The 20,112-nt window shown below is 37.8% G+C and overlaps 1 protein-coding gene across 1 annotated transcript; it reads right to left on the reverse strand.

Moving 5' to 3' along the window:
• Positions 1 to 17,862: 17,862 nt before the first annotated feature.
• LOC131047054 (uncharacterized) lies at positions 17,863 to 18,599 on the reverse strand. The gene is made up of 2 exons (XM_057980870.2): positions 18,452 to 18,599; positions 17,863 to 18,297 (listed from the first exon to the last, which is right to left on the reverse strand). Exons 1-2 carry the CDS (start codon positions 18,540 to 18,542, stop codon positions 18,002 to 18,004), a joined length of 387 nt encoding a protein of 128 aa, XP_057836853.2. The 5' UTR covers positions 18,543 to 18,599; the 3' UTR covers positions 17,863 to 18,001.
• Positions 18,600 to 20,112: the final 1,513 nt, after the last annotated feature.

Below are 20,112 nucleotides of genomic sequence, written 5' to 3' on the forward strand. Positions count from 1 at the left end.
GAAGATAATTTGCAATCTTTTCATCATCTTTCATTTTGATGCTTTCAAGTTGGCCCCTTAGTGTTTGCAACTTGGCTTCTTTGACTTTTGCATCTCCTTCAAACAACCTCTGCAATTTGTCCCAAGTCTCCTTTGCTGAAACATAGTGCATGACTTTGACAAATTCATTATCGGACAATCCATTCAAGATAACATGTTTTACCTTTGCATTATTCTCATACTCCGTTTTTGCATCCAGATCAATGGGAGGACCATTAGGAACAACATACCCATTCTTGACCGAGATCCACACATCGAAACCAAGACATGAAATATAGGTTCCAATTCTTCTGCTCTAGAAGGCATAGTTGGATCCATCAAACATGAGAGCTTTTGAGGAAGCAAACTCACTTCTTGACATTGTGTTCAAAGTCCAAAATCCACCCAAGGTTTGCAAATAACCGAGAACGTAGGCTCTGATACCAATTGTTGAACACATAATACCATTAAGAGGGGGGTGAATCAGTGGTTTCTAAGCTTTTCTTTTTATGATCTATCTTCAAAATATCAGTTATTCACTTAACCACTAAAAAATCATACCGATAATACAAGAAAGAAAGCCAAGGAGATCATTCACACAAATGTAACTCACAACACAAGATTTACGAGGAAAACCTAATATGGGAAAAACCTTGGTGAGAAATGCTACTGGAGTCTATTGCTCCAATCCAGCCTCATAGGTAAAACAATGACTTACAAAGATTTAGGGCACCAACCCAAGGAGCACCAACCCCTGCACCAAGCTTCAACTTGGCGATGTATATTAAAATTCTATTTGAATACAATTAAGGCTTCTTGTTGCAAATGAGTTCTGCAACTCTTGATCAAAAAACTCTCTGCCAGTTGACAGTCTTTTCTCCTTCACTGAATCTCACACTACCGGTTGTGAGATCACTGTCTTTGATTCTCGGCCTCTGTTATCTTTCTCTCCCTCTCTCACATAGTCTCTCAACACACTGTGTCACTCTTGGATGCTGCCTGCTCTGCCACACCTTGCCGATTAGGCTCAATTGCAAGACTATAGTTCTGCCGGTAGAATCCTCTCGCTGGTATGCTTGCTCACACACTGCAACTTTCTTAGATTTATTTAGCAGGTATTCTCCTTACTCACACTCTCTTCTATCTCCTCCTTCGCAACATCATCGCGTTCTGTCTTGAGCTCTCTTCTCTTATCCCTTGATTTCCCGCCAGAAAGCAATTCAAACTTTGGAGCGGTTAGGGTTTCCTTTTTCCGACACAATCTCCATGAGATCCAATCCCACCTGTCTTGACTCGATCACTTGTCCTTTAAGGATGCATCTGTACACGGTTTCCATTGTCCAATGCACATTTTCTGGAAATAGCAATCTCGAACACGATCTTCTGCCTTGAAATCTGTTGACACATAAAACACTTCCGCTATTTCCTTTTCGAGGTCTTCCTAAATCAAATTTCCTTTGCATTGATCCAAGCCCCAACTACTCCCTGATCTTGCTCTGTCATTCTTTCTTCCTCGAGCCGCAACGACCAGTGACAATCCCGTGATTTGTGGCTGTTTCATTAATGGCGATTATTTGTTTCAGCGACCCTTTCAAAGGGGCTTCACCGACCACAACATGTTTGCCAGCTCTGCTCCACATGACATCGCAACAATCAAGACGTGGCCCACCAACACACAGTTAGTCCAACAAACACATACCGATACATCCCTTTGCTGGTAGAACTTTCTTCTTCTCTTAACTGGTAGAGCATACTAAACCGGTTTCACCTCCAGTGGTTTGAGACAACATTAGCATTTTGTCTCTTCATCATAAACAAGCAGCTATCCTTCAGACCGGTTTGTTCCTTTCCGGTAGAACTTCATCCTTTATGCTCACACTCATGTAAATATCCATCATGCCGATTGACATCAATGACAACTTAATGCTAAAATGCCAACAGGATCTATGTTGAATATAGGAATATTGAAATTTCCATTTTGAGCTATAATATGGGTGTAATCTCCTCTCATCATCTTGAAGATCTCTTGGGATCATCATGCTTGCAACTTTATTGGCCAAATCAAAGTTCAATCTTCAATAATCTCTTACTTTTACCTCATAATCATCAACACAATTGACATGACGGTCTTCTACCTTTGGGTCATCGTTTGTAATAGGTCCCAATGATTGGGCTAATCTTATCAGTTGGGTCAAGTTTGTCTCGGGGTACCAACAAAATATTCATAGAGAAATTTGAAATCTCCATCTCTACTTCCTTTGCATTTTTTATATCTAGGCAAGCATGTGCACCTACCTTGATTGGGAAGGCGAAACAAGACTTATGTTTTGTAACAATTAGCTTGTGTGGCTCATCAACTTGCCTCCGCAACTCTAACACAATTATCACAAGGATACTTTGGCAACTTGTATGGTCCTTTGTTGTAGCCTAGCACCATTAGGTTTGTAAATGTTATAAAATAAATGAAGTAATTGCCAAATATTTGTATTTCTATTGTTGCCTCAACTGGCAATCGTTTAGGAAAGTCATTTTCTAATGACCTAATAAAAAAAATGTGAAACCATCATTAATTACCTTGTAATCTATCTTACTTTTCTCGAGATTTAACTAAGGACAATGCTTCTGAAATTTCATCTTTGGATCTCTTAATCAACCTTTACTTATCAAGCCTAGAAAAGTGGCTTGTGTATTTATGATAGTACCACAGTCTATATAGTCCTTCCATGCAACAATTATCTTGATGAATAGAAGCATCCATAGGTCAAATCCTTTGGAAGTAGGCAATCCTATCATTATACTCAAGAGAGTGACCTGATCTTTGGCATCCATGTGAAGCATACTTACGTGAATTATTTTTGATCACTTAGCCAATACTTTCCTTGACTTATCGAACATTGATGTACTCCATTGGCTCTATTCACTTCTCATAGTAATTTTCTCCAATAGCTACAATCATATTGATATAATCCTCATGGATGGGAATAACAAACACCCTTTCAATTGAATTAGGAGCAATATCCATCACAACTTCACCTTATGGTCCATAAACCTTCCTTTAATCTTCATTATAGTTCTTGGCACATGCCATCACTAGGTCTAGGGATTGAAGAGCCACTGGAAAAGTAGTTGCATGTACTAGCCTTGATTTGACTAGAGATGTTGCCTAGGGACTATTGTTGTTCTGATCTATCATTTTCTTTAGGAAACCCTCTAGGTCAATGTGACCTAAGTCTATATCCATGATCTCCCTATTAGTAAAAGTCTTTAGATCCTTGGCTTCTTCTTTGGCTGACACCTTAGTATCATATTTGGGAGTGAGAGATCTAAGTATCTTCTTGACAAGAATCTCATTTGCAATCTCTTTTCCAAGTCCTCTAATAGTATTCACAATTTCATCAAATTTGTGAAGATAATCTGCAATCTTTTCATCATCTTTCATTTTGATGCTTTCAAGCTGGCCCCTTAGTGTTTGCAACTTGGCTCCTTTGACTTTTGCATCTCCTTCAAACAACCTCTACAATTTGTCCCAAGTCTCCTTTGCTGAAACATAGTGCATGACTTTGACAAATAAATTATCGGACAATCCACTCAAGATAACACGTTTTTCCTTTGCATTATTCTCATACTCCTTTTTCGCATCTGGATCAATGGGAGGAGCATTAGGAACAACATACCCATTCTTGACCGACATCCACACATCGAAACCAAGACATGAAATATAGGTTTCTATTCTTCTTCTCTAGAAGGCATAGTTGGATCCATCAAACATGGGAGCTTTTGATGCAACAAACTCACTTCTTGCCATTGTGTTCAAAGTCCAAAATCTACCCAAGGTTTGAAAATAACCAGGAACGTAGGCTCTGATACCAATTGTTGAACACATAATACCACTAAGAGGGGGGTGAATCAATGGTTTCAAAGCTTTTCTTTTTATGATCTATCTTCAAAATATCAGTTATTCACTTAACCACTGAACAATCATACCGATAATACAAGAAAGAAAGCCAAGGAGATCATTCACACAAATGTAACTCACAACACAAGATTTACGAGGAAAACCTAATATGGGAAAAACCTCGATGAGAAACACTGCTGGAGTCTACTGCTCCAATCCAGCCTCATAGATAAAACACTGACTTACAAAGATTTAGGGCACCAACCCAAGGAGTACACATGGAAGGGTTACCCCGTTACCCCTAATCCCCCATTTTTGACATACTTAGATTTTACTTTGGCGAGAATCAGAGGTCAAGCTTTCTTAAGTTTTGACTCATAGTTAAGGTTTGCTTACCTCTAAAGTCTGAACTTTGAAGGCTTAATGTTTGTTAGGGATCGAGGATCAAAGATCTTGATCACTTTTACATTTTGTATTTCCCTTCCAAGGTTTGATCCTCGAAACTATTGACTCCCACCAGTTCCTTAGGGCTGCCTATGGATTCTTAATTTTTCAGGTGTTGTGCTTAGACTATAATTATGATATTCTAAACCCTAAGTACATAGGTTGAGTTCGTTTGGTTTGAAGGTTTTGTTTGGCGAAACCCATAGTTCATCCCACAGAAGGGAGTTAAGGGCACACATAGGGCCATGGATAGGTTAAGGCAAAAACAAGGAGCCCAAACAACCCATCTGTGACGCCTAAGGGATGCCACAGGAAAAATTTACAAGGGTTTGCGAAAAAACAATATAAGACAAAAGTTCAAAACAAAGAAAAGGCACCAAAACCTTACATAATCAACCCTAAAACAACAAACAAGCAAAAAGAAAGAAAAGATAGAGACAAAGCAAGTGGCACTTACCTCAAACATCAAACAAATGACCTCTGATTGCCAATTATGAGAGGGTATGCACATGTGACAAATCACCAAATTCCAATCAATATGGGCTTAGGGAACATTTCAATCATTGATGGGGTATTGAGGGCTTACGATGCGAGAAAGGTGAAATTGACTTAAAAATATCCCCCTTTTTATAGGCAGATTGCTCATGTAAGCAACCACACACTAGATTAATTTCAAGCAAGGGTCAAAGGTTGAGGCATGGTAGATACTGAAAACAAGAGACACTGGGATTGGGGGTTGGGGATCTAGTGTTCATAGAAACCAAGTGGACACTGGATACTCGAAATTCAATGCCCAAAATAAAAGCAAGGTTGGGTGTTTGGGATTGGACTTCCACACTTCACTTGTAAGGAAGTGCACATTATTAACCCGAAGCCTAACATTGAAACACATGCAAAAGCCAAAGGAAGAAAAATGAGGATCAAGGGTCACGACTTTAGCATCCAAAGGACGAGGATAACAATGTTGGCTTGAACTTTGAGCTTTGACAAAACCAAAAGCAAAAGACAACGAGGGAAACAAATAAAACAATAAGGGGTGAAACCTTAGGAAAATAAGAAAACAAAAAGGGGTCCCACTTTGTTCAAGTGGCAAAGAGGGGCGTGAATGTGAGGCACAACAAATAGCCACCAAATGAAGAGAAATTATCTTGACATTTCTTCATCATTAGTGTTTTTCGATCAACCCACAAGCTAAAGTATTCATGTAGTACAAAACATTACATGGGCTTGACACTAAAGTCGTTAGATTTGTACCTGAACACTAGAATCTTATAGTGTGTGTGTGTGAGTTTATTCCTTTAGGGTCAAGATAAGAGAATAAAAAGAGGACTTGGGTCAGAGCATGGTAAATTTAATTATGCTTCCTTTTTCTATATGGGCATTGCTCTACTGCTAGCCCGGTGTCCATAGCCTCCACAAAGTTAGCTCTTGTTCTCTCTTAGCATAGCTCTACTGCTAGCTAGGTGTCCATATGCTCGTAGATATTTCTAAAACCACCCATTCTTAGTTGAGTTTTGTATAAATCTTTCTTTTCATAGCTTCTTTTGATAATGTAATCATCGTCAAAGTTTCGACACTCTGCTGAGGATTGAGAAACACTATAGTTATTTTGAGGAAAGCATAGTCACATAATGAATCTATTCCAAGGCTACTCTTGACTAAACCTCACTAGAACCTATTTCATAAACATTTGATGGTTAAGATTCAATGTTCTGGCTCCAATATTCACAATACTATTGATGAAAACCTAGTTAGGGTGTTAAATCTCATGATACTTTGACAAGGGAATACTAACAACTTCTCTTGATGGTTTCCATGAAAATTCAATTCTAGAAAGGTTACACACCTTGACAGGAATAAAAAAGGCACAAAATGGTGCAAATAAAACAAGCAAAGCACAAGGAAAGAAAACCAAAAAATGAAAGAAACAAAAAGAGAATAAATAAACAAAGAAAGAAAAAACTAGGCTATCTATGATACAAAGGGGAAAAGACTCAAAGTTTCTCCAGGATCCAAATTAATTCTTGAGAAATTTTCCATTGACAAACAATGGGATAGATTCTTCTAGGTCGTTGATCCAAAAAGTATTGTTTCCCAAGATTTTTTCTATTTGATAAGGACCAATCCAAAGACGTTCAAACTTGTATGATTTCCAACCTTTTATAAGTGCCCTCTTTTCAAGCCATTGTTTGACCACAAGTTTATGCTTCCTAACATGTTCTAAGACAATCACTCTCTTCTCTTCTATCTCTAATAGATTCATGAGTCAAGCTTGAATTTTTTTATACCTTTGGTGTAACTCTCCATGAACTTAAGGGCGGGAACCTTGAGATTCATAGGTAAGATAGGATCTAAACAATACATAAGCTAGTAAGGAGTGATACCTAAAACATTTTTGACTCTAACTCTATCAATCCACAAAGTAAATTTTAACTCGACATGCCAATCTTTTGGGTTCTTTGAACTAACAACCGTTAATTACCATTATCAGATTCTTGTTGGTTGATTCTGCTACATTGTTACCTTATGGATAGTAATTAGAAGAAATTTAAATGTTAAATTTTTCTCAAATACCCATTGCATTAAATTTGTTGTAAAAAATAGGGTTGTTATCACATACCAGTGTGAAAGGCATTCCAAACCTTGTGTTTATGTGCTCCTTGAGGAATTTGATCACCACTTTAGTTGTGTAGTGTTTGCAACGAAGGAATCTATCCATTGGGTATAGTAATCTATTGCAGTCAAAATTTACGTATGACCTACAAAGGAAGGGAAGTCAATAATACCAATAAAATCCAATCCCCATTGAGAAAACAAACATACTTGATATACTAGTTCCAATGGCATAGAAACATGTCTTTCTTTAGTGCCATTAGTTTGACATATATGACATGTCCCCACATACTCGTATGTATCTTTGAATAGTGTTGGTCAATAGTAACTAGATCTCAATATTTGATGTGCTATAACTTTCATGGATCCATGACGAGTTCCATACTTGTCATGAAAATATTGCAATATTGCGAGTGCATCATCTTTACTCAAGCACCTTAAGTAAAATCCTTTGTAGTTTCTTATATAGAGCTGCCTATTTTTTTTAAATATACAAGCTGCTCTTCATTTTTAAGAATCTCCTTTGAGAACCATTCATACCATCCAGACATTGATTTTGGAGTGAATAAGAGACAATATCTTTATACCAACTATCTTGATGTCCTTTAAAGTGTATTGTTGACAAATGACGTGTTCATCAACCCCAACCAAGGTTTTAGAAAGGCCTTGTCAATGTACCAACTTCATAGGTTGGATCTCTAGGTCAAATTCCTAATGTATTGACATCCACTTACCTCCCCTCTCACCCAACTCATTTTGCATGCATTGACTTGATTGTTGGCTCAGGAAATATAGCTATGACCTTGCTCTACAATATGTAGTGCCTGACTTTCTTCATAGCCTTCACCAAAGAGAAGGACTATTTGTCCAAATTGGGATACTTGAGTTCAACATTTTGAAAGGAGAAATCATAAATGCAATAGGCCTTTCTTTATCAACCAACCCCTTTTGTGTTAAGATCTCAATGCAACATTGGTATGAAGTGAAATAATATATTGAAGGGCTTGATGTAGTCCGAGTTGGAGAGCATGAGAGTAATAACAATGGTCATCTTTATCTCCCCAAAGGCTTTCTTGGTGTCATTTGTCCACTCAATATTTGCATCTTTTTTGACTCATATCATTAAGTGGGTGAACATTTTCAAAAAACCCATTGATAAACTTTTGTACAAAATTGATCTTTGCCAAAGAAAGATTTTAATCTTTTTTTCTATTGGGAAAGGACAAGTTCATTATGGATTTGATGCATTCTAGGTCAATAGAGATTCCTCTTTCTGATATAACATGTCCCACAAGATTCCCTTTAGTTACTTTGAATATGCATTTCTTCAGATTTAAGGAGATTCCAAAATCTTGACATCTTTGCAAAACTCTCATCAAATCTGGTATGCAATCAACACGATTCTTCAAGAAGATAGTTAGATCATCCATATAGATGATAATACACTTCCCCATTAGCCCTTTAAAAGTAATATCCATGACTATTTGGAAAGTGGCTCTTGCATTAATCAACCCAAACGATATTTGACGATAAGTAAATGTTCCCCACTTAGTGGCAAAAGCAAACTTCAATCTATTTTATTTTCTCACCATGACTTTATTGTAACTGGAGTATCCATCTATGAACAACATCATCTAAGATCTATTTACAATCTACAACACTTCATCAAGGGATGCAAGTGGGTAGTTATCTTTTTCTAAGGCTCGGTTTAGGTTTCAAAAATCTACACAAAGTCTAATTTATCCATTATTCTTGTGCACCTGGACCAAATTTGCTACCCAAGCTGAATGTCTTACTGGATATATGATCCTTCTGTACTTCCTTTTGGATTTGGGGCTCTATGAGGGCACTGAGAAGACATTGCCTTTGCTAGAATGACTTGGTATTGAGATTTAATAGAATCTTGCAAACTATTACTGAGGTATCACAGGGCTTCAAAACTTCATAGATCCATGCTATAAGTTCTTGATAATCCTTAAGAGATTGAAGGACTCCACTTCTTTCTTGGGTAGTGCACACTTTCCCTACCAAGATCTCTTCTTCATTACAAAGGTTATGGATGTTACACTTATCTCCTTGTGACTCTTCATGTGGTTTCTTGTTGAGAAGCTTCATCATGGTCAAATACTCTCTAGAGCTACCATCCCCTTAGGAATACTATTAATTTTGAGGTTTATTACTCTCTCATATTCTAGCTCAAAAGGTTCATGATATCCATCATCAATGACTTGCACAATGAAGATCCCTTCACTCATTATGAACTCTAGAATATGCTAGTCATTATCAAAAACTTGAAAATTCGTTAGATTATTCGACATTGTAGGAGTAGACAATAATTCCATTGAAAACCTCTTTAGCCTTGAACCCTCCATTGGCTCAAGAGAACTAGCTGAGACAACTAGTGAATCAACCACATTATTTCTCCTATGTGGGATTTATCTAATATTGAAAGCATCAAAATCTTCAATCAGATCACACACTATATTCATGTAGGTGGATAATCTCTTGTCATTGAATGCATATTGAATTTCAATTTGTCTTATAACAAGTTGAGAATTTCCTTCTATGGACAACATTTTCACCCTTTTCTTATGTGCAAGGAAGAGGGCATGTATTGGGGTCTCATATTCTAGAACAACTTTATACAATGGATGATGAAAAAGTAGAGAACCCTATTGAACTAACTATAACCTTTGGGTTCCCAATTATTGACCATAAGCATGCTACTGCTCTTAAAAACATACGTCCATCTTCCTCACCCAACTTTTATGGCCTAACTATGGAAGACCCTGATACATTTTTGTTTGAATTTGATGTCTTGTGCCAGAGTTATGATTATAAAATTGATGCCCATAGATTGAACCCTTTTCTAGCAACCTTGAAGGATGTTGCCTTGCAATGGTTTATGGGACTAGGTATGAATGCTAATACTAGATGGATAACGGAAGAAAAATTCCTACAAATATATATCAAGATTACTATTGAGGAGAAGACATGAAGAGAGATGAGATCTTTAGGATGTCACAAAAAGAGGACTAGCCTCTTGAATATTACATGGAAAGATTTCAATTTTATTTGAAGAAACCTCAGTAGAACAAGCTCTATCTTGAATCTCTCAAGTTGATATTTTTGATAGGAGTAAATGAGGATTGTATATATTCCTTGAGCTTGATTGGAGTAGAGGACATCTCCTAATTATCCTTTGATGAAATATGTTAGCTTTGCATAAATTACTCCTGCTCAAACTTAAATGAAATCAAAGAGCTCTAGACTCCTACCTACCGATAAGACATCCACTAGTGTCTCTAGAGTCAAGCTTGGCAATCTTCTATCACACACGAAGGAATACAAATTGAGACATTATCAATCTGTTGGCAACAAAGTTAGTTACCTTGCATATCAAGATAAAACAAGAGAAAGTAGATGCAAACCTCATTGAATATTTTCCACACTATCGATAGAAGAAGGTCAAATGCAAATGCAAGAAGATTACTAGCATTTATGAAGAAAAATATACAAGAACAAAGTTTCATGCCTTAGAAGATGAAGATGGACAAGTTTTATACATTGCTCAGTGCAAGCACTAACAACAAAGACATGTATACTTGAAGACCCATTTTCCTATAATGCTTCATTTCCTAGGGTCAATACAAATCTTGAAAATTGGAATAATCCACCTTGGAATTCTATTCCTAATGAATCATGGCCAAATGATTCACCTTCCAATTGGATACCACAACAACCATCATACTTGTTTCCCAACTATGACTAGTAGTGACGATCTCCTCAAAACCCATGGCTGCAACAATGGTGAGGAAACTAACATTGAAAAAATCCCAATATGGCTTACTTATAACAACATCAACATTTACCTTAGTAGCTAACCATTATTCCTAATCCATCCATGTGCTTGCCTTTGCATGTCCTAGAGTATAACAATTGCTTGTTCAATCTGTAACCAAGTATGACAAGAAGCCTATTCAACAGGTTTACACTAGAGCAATACCATCTAGTATACAACCTATGCAATTGAGATCAATGATGTTCATTTGTGTTAAGGGAAAACCCTTGTTGGTTATGCATCCCCACAAATTATGGAGCTATTTGATGAGGAACCAACTATTGAATTTACTAATAACGGGCAACCTGAATGAAACCAACCATCTATAGATCAGACAAGCAAATAATCATCATTCCAAGAAAGGTTGACTACCTAGAAATATCAACCTAAACCTAAATTTGATCTCTTTTAAGGCAATTAAAAAATGTTTAAATAAAATATCCCTTATTCGAGCTATCAAATATGTGCCAATCTATACTAAGAATATTAGGAAAGTATGTCTTAAACGACAAAGGAGGAAAAGGAAGGATCCACAAAATATCCATATTATGGGACATCCAGTCGATGTTATGTTAGGAACCCTGGTTGTCCCCAAATACTTAGACTTTACTAGCCGTATAGTGGATGTTCATATTAATGAGACACTCATAAAAAATAACTTTAATTGATTTTGGATAATGATGTGTCCAATCATAATATAATAAAATATCCTTAAATGGTCATCAAAACTATCAAAGTCAATGTGCTACCTAGTGCTTCTCTGTCGGCACCCGGATCTACCCATCCTCCAGAGGGTCTTGCTGGTGGAGGCCGAGGTGCATACATACCAATTGATCCACTTGAGGTCTGGGACTGGCTACGCCTGGATAATGCCGTCTCTGTGAAGGAGGCTGCTCTTTGCTCTGCGAGCACCACCTAATGTTACGAGTCCATTTAATATTGTGTCTTGTGAGCCGTTTGCTCAATCCATGTCCATGAATTCATAGCCTCACTAAATACATGTGTCAAACTAGCTGGTATCAACATATATCTTGTTGTGTGTGTGTGCGTGTCTCCCCTCAACCAGGTGATGTCGACCTGACTCTGTGTCAGCTTCACCCTCTCACCCTTGATCTCTGTCTCAAGCTCTTGGATCCTCTCCACCATCTCTCTTGGTTGGGCCTCCCACAGTACCTTTGCGGTCACATGTGCCTCCGTCCTGAATGCATCCCACTCTACAGTCATAGCCTCAAGGGCCACCTGTAAGTGTCCCTCTCTGACCGTACCCTATCCACATCCACCTGTAGGCTCTCTACACAAGTCCGCTCTCCATCTGCCATGGCCCTCTCCTTACCTACCTCATCATATAAGCTCACTGCTCAAACTTTCTCTGTGTCCCTGTCCATGACCATCTGGTCCAACATAGCCTATGTAATAATTGGCTATGGCTGTGGTTGTGGAGGTGGCACTACTAGTCCCTATTCCTGTGGTATCTGTGTCTGTGCTCACGCTACCTGCACGTGTATTTGTGGGGCAGCCTACCCCCTTCTAACCTTTCTTTGTGCTAGTGGTGCCAACCTCGATAGTTGAGCCTCTGTCTCTGCCATAGGGACATCACCATACCGTCCCTGATCACCCTCTCCCCCGACCACTTGCACAACTGGTGGTGTTGCCTCATCTGCCTCTTACACCCTTGGTATAGTGAGCCTAGTTGGCTTATATACCTCCCACCATGTGTTGTAGGCACTTGTCATACCCGCATCTATTACATCTACTCATGGATCCAACTCAATTAGTGTCATCTATATGAAGTTGTTGCGAGCATTCTCAGGCTCCACAAAGTCTCCCTAGGTATTAGTCTCTCGAGTGATCCGTGGGTGCATTCTCTCATCACCCACTATGTCCTGCTATATCCCAAACTGGCGTATAACCCTGTGCAATAGGCACTGATCGACCACATGGACTATGCACCCCATGAGTGAACACTGCATTTGAACATATGCTAGATAGTACTGATCATCATCCGAGAACTCACATGTCTTGTAGGGCCTCTAGCTAAAGTCCATCATCTCATGTATGCACTGGTGCCAAAATCCCATAACTCCCACCTGTGTGTAGTGAAGTAGGCTGTTGTATCTGTCAATACAACGGTGGTCTGACTGTTGGTCTCACACTCCTAGGGGTCAGCAGACAACTATGTGCTCGAATGCCCAAATGTGTCGCAAAGTGACCCATGTGCCCAATACACATGTGAATATTGTGGTAGAACTAACCTAGAATCACATATCCCTAGGAATACTGTGTCCCCATATGCATCATCCTATATAAACATCTGGACCACCCAATAGAGAGTTTGTGGCCGCTGAGGTCGGGCATCATCCGCCTGCTAATCAATCTTGCTAGCTATAATACAAATTGTGGGATCCGTCGCCGTCTCTCCATCGGCGGCTCCAGTTGCATCCTCATGCGATCCATAGGCAAATCATCTATCCAACATAATAACCTTAGTTAGTGCTCACCATCCTCGAGCCAGTATTGTGGGATGACGCCCCTGATGGGCACCTGCATAATCCTCTAGAGGTCCAGCACTGTGATCGACGCTTCTTCGGTGGGTAGGTGTAAGGTACATGTGTTGTTGTGCCATGGATTGATCAATGTTGTAATCATTTCGTTGTACGCACGCACATGCGACCACTCAGATACACAATTCAACCCTAGCACCATCAGAGCTATTCATCGCGGTCTTTATCGCAGACCCATAGTGGGAGGCCAATACTTCGTGGACTCGATCATCTCTAGTGACTCTTGCATCTAGCACATGAACTTCATTAGATTATTTTATAGCCCTCCCATGCCCACTGACGTATTTAATTGCTTGTCATTTCCCTACCCTTTCTTTCCTTTGCCCTGGTCGGCTCTCCTAGGTGGAGATGTCGATTGGCCCGACGTAGACACCAAACCCATGGTGAAGACGTTGTGCTACAGGCGCAGACGCTGATATGCAACTTGGCCTCCTTTCTAGCCCCCACATAGATGGCATTCGCCTGAACGCCACACGCGTAGACACACCCCGTCCGCGTAGACATTAGCCATCTTCACAGACATGACTCCATGTAAAGACGCTGCTGGAGGGGCACAAATTCTAAATTGGCAATCGGTGTCTGCGCCTTGCCAAATTTTGTAGCCCTAAACCTAGCATTAATTGCGCCTACGTACTAAGTATAGAGACAGGATAAGTTACTTACCGAATCCCCGTGCTCGACGACCGTTGGAAGCGTTGGATGCGATCTCCCCTCTGCATGTGGTGTGGCACGATAGGCATCTTGCTCTACGCCTCTCTCTTGCTCCTATACTTGGTGTGTGAAAATGACCCTTCTACGGGCCATGTGTGGCCTATATATGCCCTTCCTTCGCTCTTTCGTTGCTTGTTATTCGCCTCTTTTCCCCTTTTCTCTGTCTTCTCCTTCCATTCTTCTTTTCTCTCCCCTTTTTTCTCGCTTTTTTGTTGTTTTCTTCTTTTTCAAGAATTTTCTCGTAAAATTCATTACTTGTGTCCCGCCTATAGCATTCCGTTTTTTGCATTGGGGCATCTTTTTTTTTTTTTAAAATCCGTCGTCAATCCTTGTCGTCATGTAAAAGAGGGACAAAATGTAGACATCTAAAATTAATTAAATTAATATTGAATTAATTTATCCCTTTCGCATAGTTAATCATATTAATTATGTTAGTCCTCATTCATCTCAAAATTAATTAAATTATATTTTAATTAACTTTGTCAGTTTAACCATATAAATAATTTATCAAATTAATTATATCCAATTCTTCTAAAATTTATTCAATCCCCAACCTTAGCCAATTTCTTCATCATTCTCTCCTAATCTTGATTAGTTAATTAATCCTAATTAACTAATACCCCGATTCCTAAAAAGCTTCTTCCTAATCCCTATCATTTAGCCTAATTAACCTAGGCCTAATCCTCCTCATCATTTCTTTCAATTTTAAATTCCCCCACTCATTCTCTCTCCTCTTGCAACATCCTCCTAGTCAATCCACTTGCCCTCTTAATCCTCCATTATCCCACCTAATCCTCCCACTAATCCTCTGCACACCCCTAATCACCATGATTAGGAGGTGGTCAACTTATTTCCATAAATGGATTTCAAAACTCATCTCCTAACCTTAATTAAATGCCACCCACTTTTGTCTATCCAAGGAATTTTGAATTTCTCGAGTTTCCCCATGCCATCTCTTCTCAAGGATTTTTTAATTCCTTTTATCCTTTAATCTTTCAAGGTGCTTTCCATGGAATTTTTTATTGCCTTTGTCCATCCCAAGGAATTTTTAATTCCTTTCTTCTCTTCCCGATGTACTTGGGGATCTCTTCCCCATGTACTTGAGAAGTGTGGAGACAAGAAATGCCTTTATGGCAAGATCTTTTGGATCTCCCACTTGTCCTCTCCAATCCACCTCACCTTCTTTCAATCCTATCTCTCCATCTCCTTTCAATCTTGATTGTTCATTCTGGGTCCCTCAAATCTATAAATTAGAGTCTCCTCCCTTCACAATTCATCCATGTTATGCACATTGTTATGCTATCAACTTGATCCCAAGAAATCACTTGTCATACCCATATTAATGCAAAATTTAGCCACACTTTGTCCATTATCCATCCCCATCTTGTTGTGTATCTTGGAGAGCAATCCACATCTATCAACACAAATGAGAAAATCAAGTGGAGAAGGGCGCACTCTACTTCAAGCTCAATCGAAGGGGGTGAGAAGAAGGTATAAAGGATGCTTGTTTTGATGTTTTATTGTGTTTTATGTTTTAATATATGCAATTTGACCTTTTCACCATTTTTCTCTCTTCAGATTTAGTGCACCAAGACATTGTTCTTCCAGACATAGCTACTTGGGATTTGTATCTTACAGACATATCATCCTTATTTGTAGAATCTCATATTGCATATTTGGAGGATTATTTTGAGGACATTCATCTCCTCTTTGTTGATAGCCAAATTAGTGTTGTCATCTTATCTTCATCGCCCATGGAGCTTTTTCTTCATGAATTTTTGTAGAGTCCTGATTTGTCACCTCCTACATTGATTAGGCATGTACTTGATTGGTTTGTGACATCATCATCTACCATGGACATAACGACATATGAGCAGTTTCTAGAGACACACATAGTTTGGATTTGGATTCCTACATCTTCTAGTTTATAGAGTTGTTTCTCATATCTCCCATGGATTTGTTTCTTTCCAAGGGGAGAAATGTTGTTTGTAGGTAGTGGACCGTGTTCTTTTCTTAGACGTTCATCATTGACACATGAGCTACTTATTTATTGGAAGGATCCTATCCCCATTTTCTCTCTCTTATGGGGGACATTCATTGTACTATTGTGATAGAAGCCGTCCTTGGGGGGTCACATTGAGTCCTCCTTCTTTCCTTCTTTTTATAGCATAGTTATTGTATTTTCTCTCTTTTGGACATGAGTTTTTTCCCACTGGGTTTTTCTCCTTTTCTTCGCTTGTGAGAGTTGCATTGGTTTGTACACAAGTACTTGATCAAGCCTTCATTGCCAGGACTTACTCATGCATGCATTCATCTTAACTTTTAGCTTATGTAGGCTAAGTTAATCTTAAGTGGAGGTGTTGGAGTAATTAGAGAAAAATATCTAACTATTTATTAATTAGGTCATTTAATTACTTTTTTCACTAAAGCTTAACTTAAGTTCTTTTTATCTAGAGTTGCTTTTTTAGATTAAGTTCACTTAGTGGTACTTTAGTTTAGTTGTAGTTGAGCTTTATTTAGATCCTCTTTTCTTTTATTTAGTTCTCCTAATTTTAGGATTAGGGAATCTCTTTCTTTTTACAAAGCAAGCCTTCATTAATTGTATCTCCAATATTATTGTGTGCAATAATACATTATTCTTAAGTGGTTATGGAGCATATTATCTTTGCTTGATCTTTTTTGTGTGAGATGTTTTGCTAGCACATGATTCTTGGCTCTTGTGGTTGTATCCTCAACTTCTACAAGCACAATGGATTACCTGAAAGATATATAATGCTTGATTGAGAAATGAACATAATTATTAAAATAAATATATTGAGTGCCTTTAAATACTAGCACATAACATCAAATTGTGCCAGATATGTGTCACCCCAAGGTGGAACAACAAATGAGATAAGTCTATCAATTTAAATTTGGAAAGGAGTAAGTTCAAAATCATGTGGTCATCCCAATTATTGTAGAACTATCTTGAGATTACATAATGGTCAAATCTAGGTGAAAAATGGCTAAGTGGAGGGAGGTTGATAGATAGATGTGATAAGTAAGAGGATAGGTAGAATATATTTATGTGTGTAAATGGAGAAAAAAGCTATGATAATGAACACAACTTTGCACAAGATTATGCCACTATCACTATGTATATGTGCCAAGGCATTACTTCAAGATCGACACAAAGCTAAATAGGGAATAGTATGGGAACACAAATTTCATCATTGCAAATTTTTAGAAAGTTTGAATCTAGATTTCATTATGTTGAGAGGGTAAAGACAATGATAAAAAAGGGTTGCTAAAAAGTGATTGGATACTAAAATTTTTGAACCTTTATTACACCAAAATATGGGTGGTTAACATAAATTTGATGAATTTGTAAATGTCAAAACTTTATTACACATGTTATAACCACAATGACAATGACACTGAGGGGCTATAATAAATTATGTAAATATGTAAATAATCTGACTTTATATATTTACATAAAATCTCACACTATCACCACCCATAATTGAAAGTACCCAAGATTTGATTTGTAAATTGATTTGTAAACAACGACCAAATTTATATTCATTTATTACTCATTATTATCATCCAATAAACAAGTCACGAAAATTAATTTAATTTCATACAGTGCGTGGCGGCTTATACCGAATTGAAGGCCTTATTCAATGTAGTTGATAAATTCAGCGGTTGGTTGGGCACTGCCTATTTCAGCCAGATAGTTCAACTTGGAAACCATTTGGATAACAGCATGTGAAGAACACCCAACAACCAACAAGGAATAATTTCAGAAAAGGAGTTTTATTATATAATAAAGACATCCAAACAGTCCTCTCACCTCATGAGAAAAACATTAGGCAATGAAAAATACCACAAATCCAATTTCATACAGTGCTTGGCTTTTGTTCCGAATAGAAGACCTTATTATTTGCAGTTGATAAATTTAGCGCTTGGTTGGGCACTGCTTATATCAGCCAAATAGTTGACATGATATGTGAATGTGAGCTTCTGTCCAGGACGAATAGATTTACCATTGTGTACAATAACTTTCTCATCCACTGGATTCCATATCCCTGGTGCCAACATTTTCAGATGCACAATAACATTGTGGGTGTCACAGATTTTGCACGCATTTTCCACTTGTATTCGAAATGTTTCATAGTCAGGCGGACTATTCCAACTCACTTTAATGTCGTTTCCTGCTTTACACCCGTTGGTGACTGCAAATAAACAATATGTAATATGGATTCACACTTTTAAATTCCGAATTTTAGATACTTAATTTGAATAACATAATGGAACTAATCTAACAGATAACCCAGACAACTCTTATTATTTGTTAAACATGGAAGAAGATAACAAGGATAAGGTCACCTGAGCGTGCAGCCAATATGAGTGGATGCAAATTTGCGAGAATGGGAAGCACACACAGAAATTTAAATATGAAAAGTCCAGAATGCTCCATTTTGATGTAATCTGTTTTCTGCAACTTCTTCTTGCTCGATTAGAATACCCAAATCTATATTGTTATTGATACCGATTTGTTATTTATATGCAATTGCAAATATAAATAAATAAATAAATTCAGGATAATATTATATTCATTCATCTTTTTTTTGTGAATGTTGGATATGATTTTATATCACTCATCTTTTTTATGTGAATATGTATAATATTATTTTATAAATAATTAATAAATCACACATCTATTCTAATTCTGTTGACTCCTCTAGGAAGATGAGGTACCTCTTACTGCTGATGCTGCTATCGATCCCGTCCTGGTGGATTCAACTACTGTTGCCCCTAACATGCAGCTCCACTCTACTCCTACTGGTTCTGCTCCTAATGCTATTCCTTTGCAGCAGCCCGCCGTTGTCTTGCAACAACCCCCTGCTCTTCTGCAACAACCCCCTGCAGCAAAAGCCGACTACTGTTCTGCAACAACACTCTATTGGCACTACTTATTGTATCCCAGCGGGATCCTTACCGCTTGATTTCTCTCTTGATTGTCCCAACGATAGTACCACTTGGACTTTTGTTTGTCATAGGCGGAAGGGGAAGTCCTCTCCCCTCCCCCAAACCCCTCCTTGTCAAGACCGGGTTGTCCCTACCCCTCCTTGAGTTGGGTTTGGGTTGTTGATGGTTAGACAGGTTTTTTTTCTCTCTTGTCTTACCTTTTCAGGGCTTGTTCCCTTGTTTTGTTGTTCTCTCTTGTCTTACTAATATAGATGATTTTTCACAGAGATTATGGAATTGATTCCAAATAACACCACAGTTCAAACATAAAGAGTGAATCGATTTCCGAAGGTGCTACCAACAATGTTATGTTCTTAAGCAGCTTTTATATGGTGGTGAAGAGAAAAACATGACAAATGACATAAAGATTTCAGGATAATTTATTAATGGGATTAAATTTTAGATTATTATAAATTTTTTAATTTATAAAATAGATATTTATAATTAATTATGTACAATGAAATTTTATATTTATTCAAAGAGAAAATTGAGATGTAGAATTATTAGTAGTAGATGAATCCTAATCATTTAGTCTTACACATCTATATTTTTCTATCCATCAAGAATAAGCTCCTAGTTCAAAGAGACACCATCAAGATTATCCCTATTAGTGTGTACTTCCTTAGGATCTTGAGAAACAACTTTGGTAAGAAGGGAAATGGCTAGGGCAAGTTAAGGAAATTTGTCATTGTTTAGCAATCTAGAGCTCTTATAAAATGGTATCAAGAATAAGGTGAACATTGGTGAGAGGATTTGGACCAACCATGATCATTGTGATCAGGATCCTTATATTGAGAAGTGTAAGAACTATCATGTTCACATTTATTTTGACTTTTTCCATTCTTACACCTTAAAATAGGGAATTGACTCCTATTTCAATGAGGAGAGATTTGTAATACTCTAACAACTATACAAGGGGTATTACTCTAGTGATCAGTGATAGAGAAGAACTTGTAAATAGGATATATCAAATGTAACTCTAAAAATTGCAGTTGTATCTACATTAATATAATGGAAAA

The sequence above is a fragment of the Cryptomeria japonica genome, chromosome 7 (assembly GCF_030272615.1).
Source record: "Cryptomeria japonica chromosome 7, Sugi_1.0, whole genome shotgun sequence".
In the NCBI taxonomy this organism is placed as follows: Eukaryota; Viridiplantae; Streptophyta; class Pinopsida; order Cupressales; family Cupressaceae; genus Cryptomeria; species Cryptomeria japonica.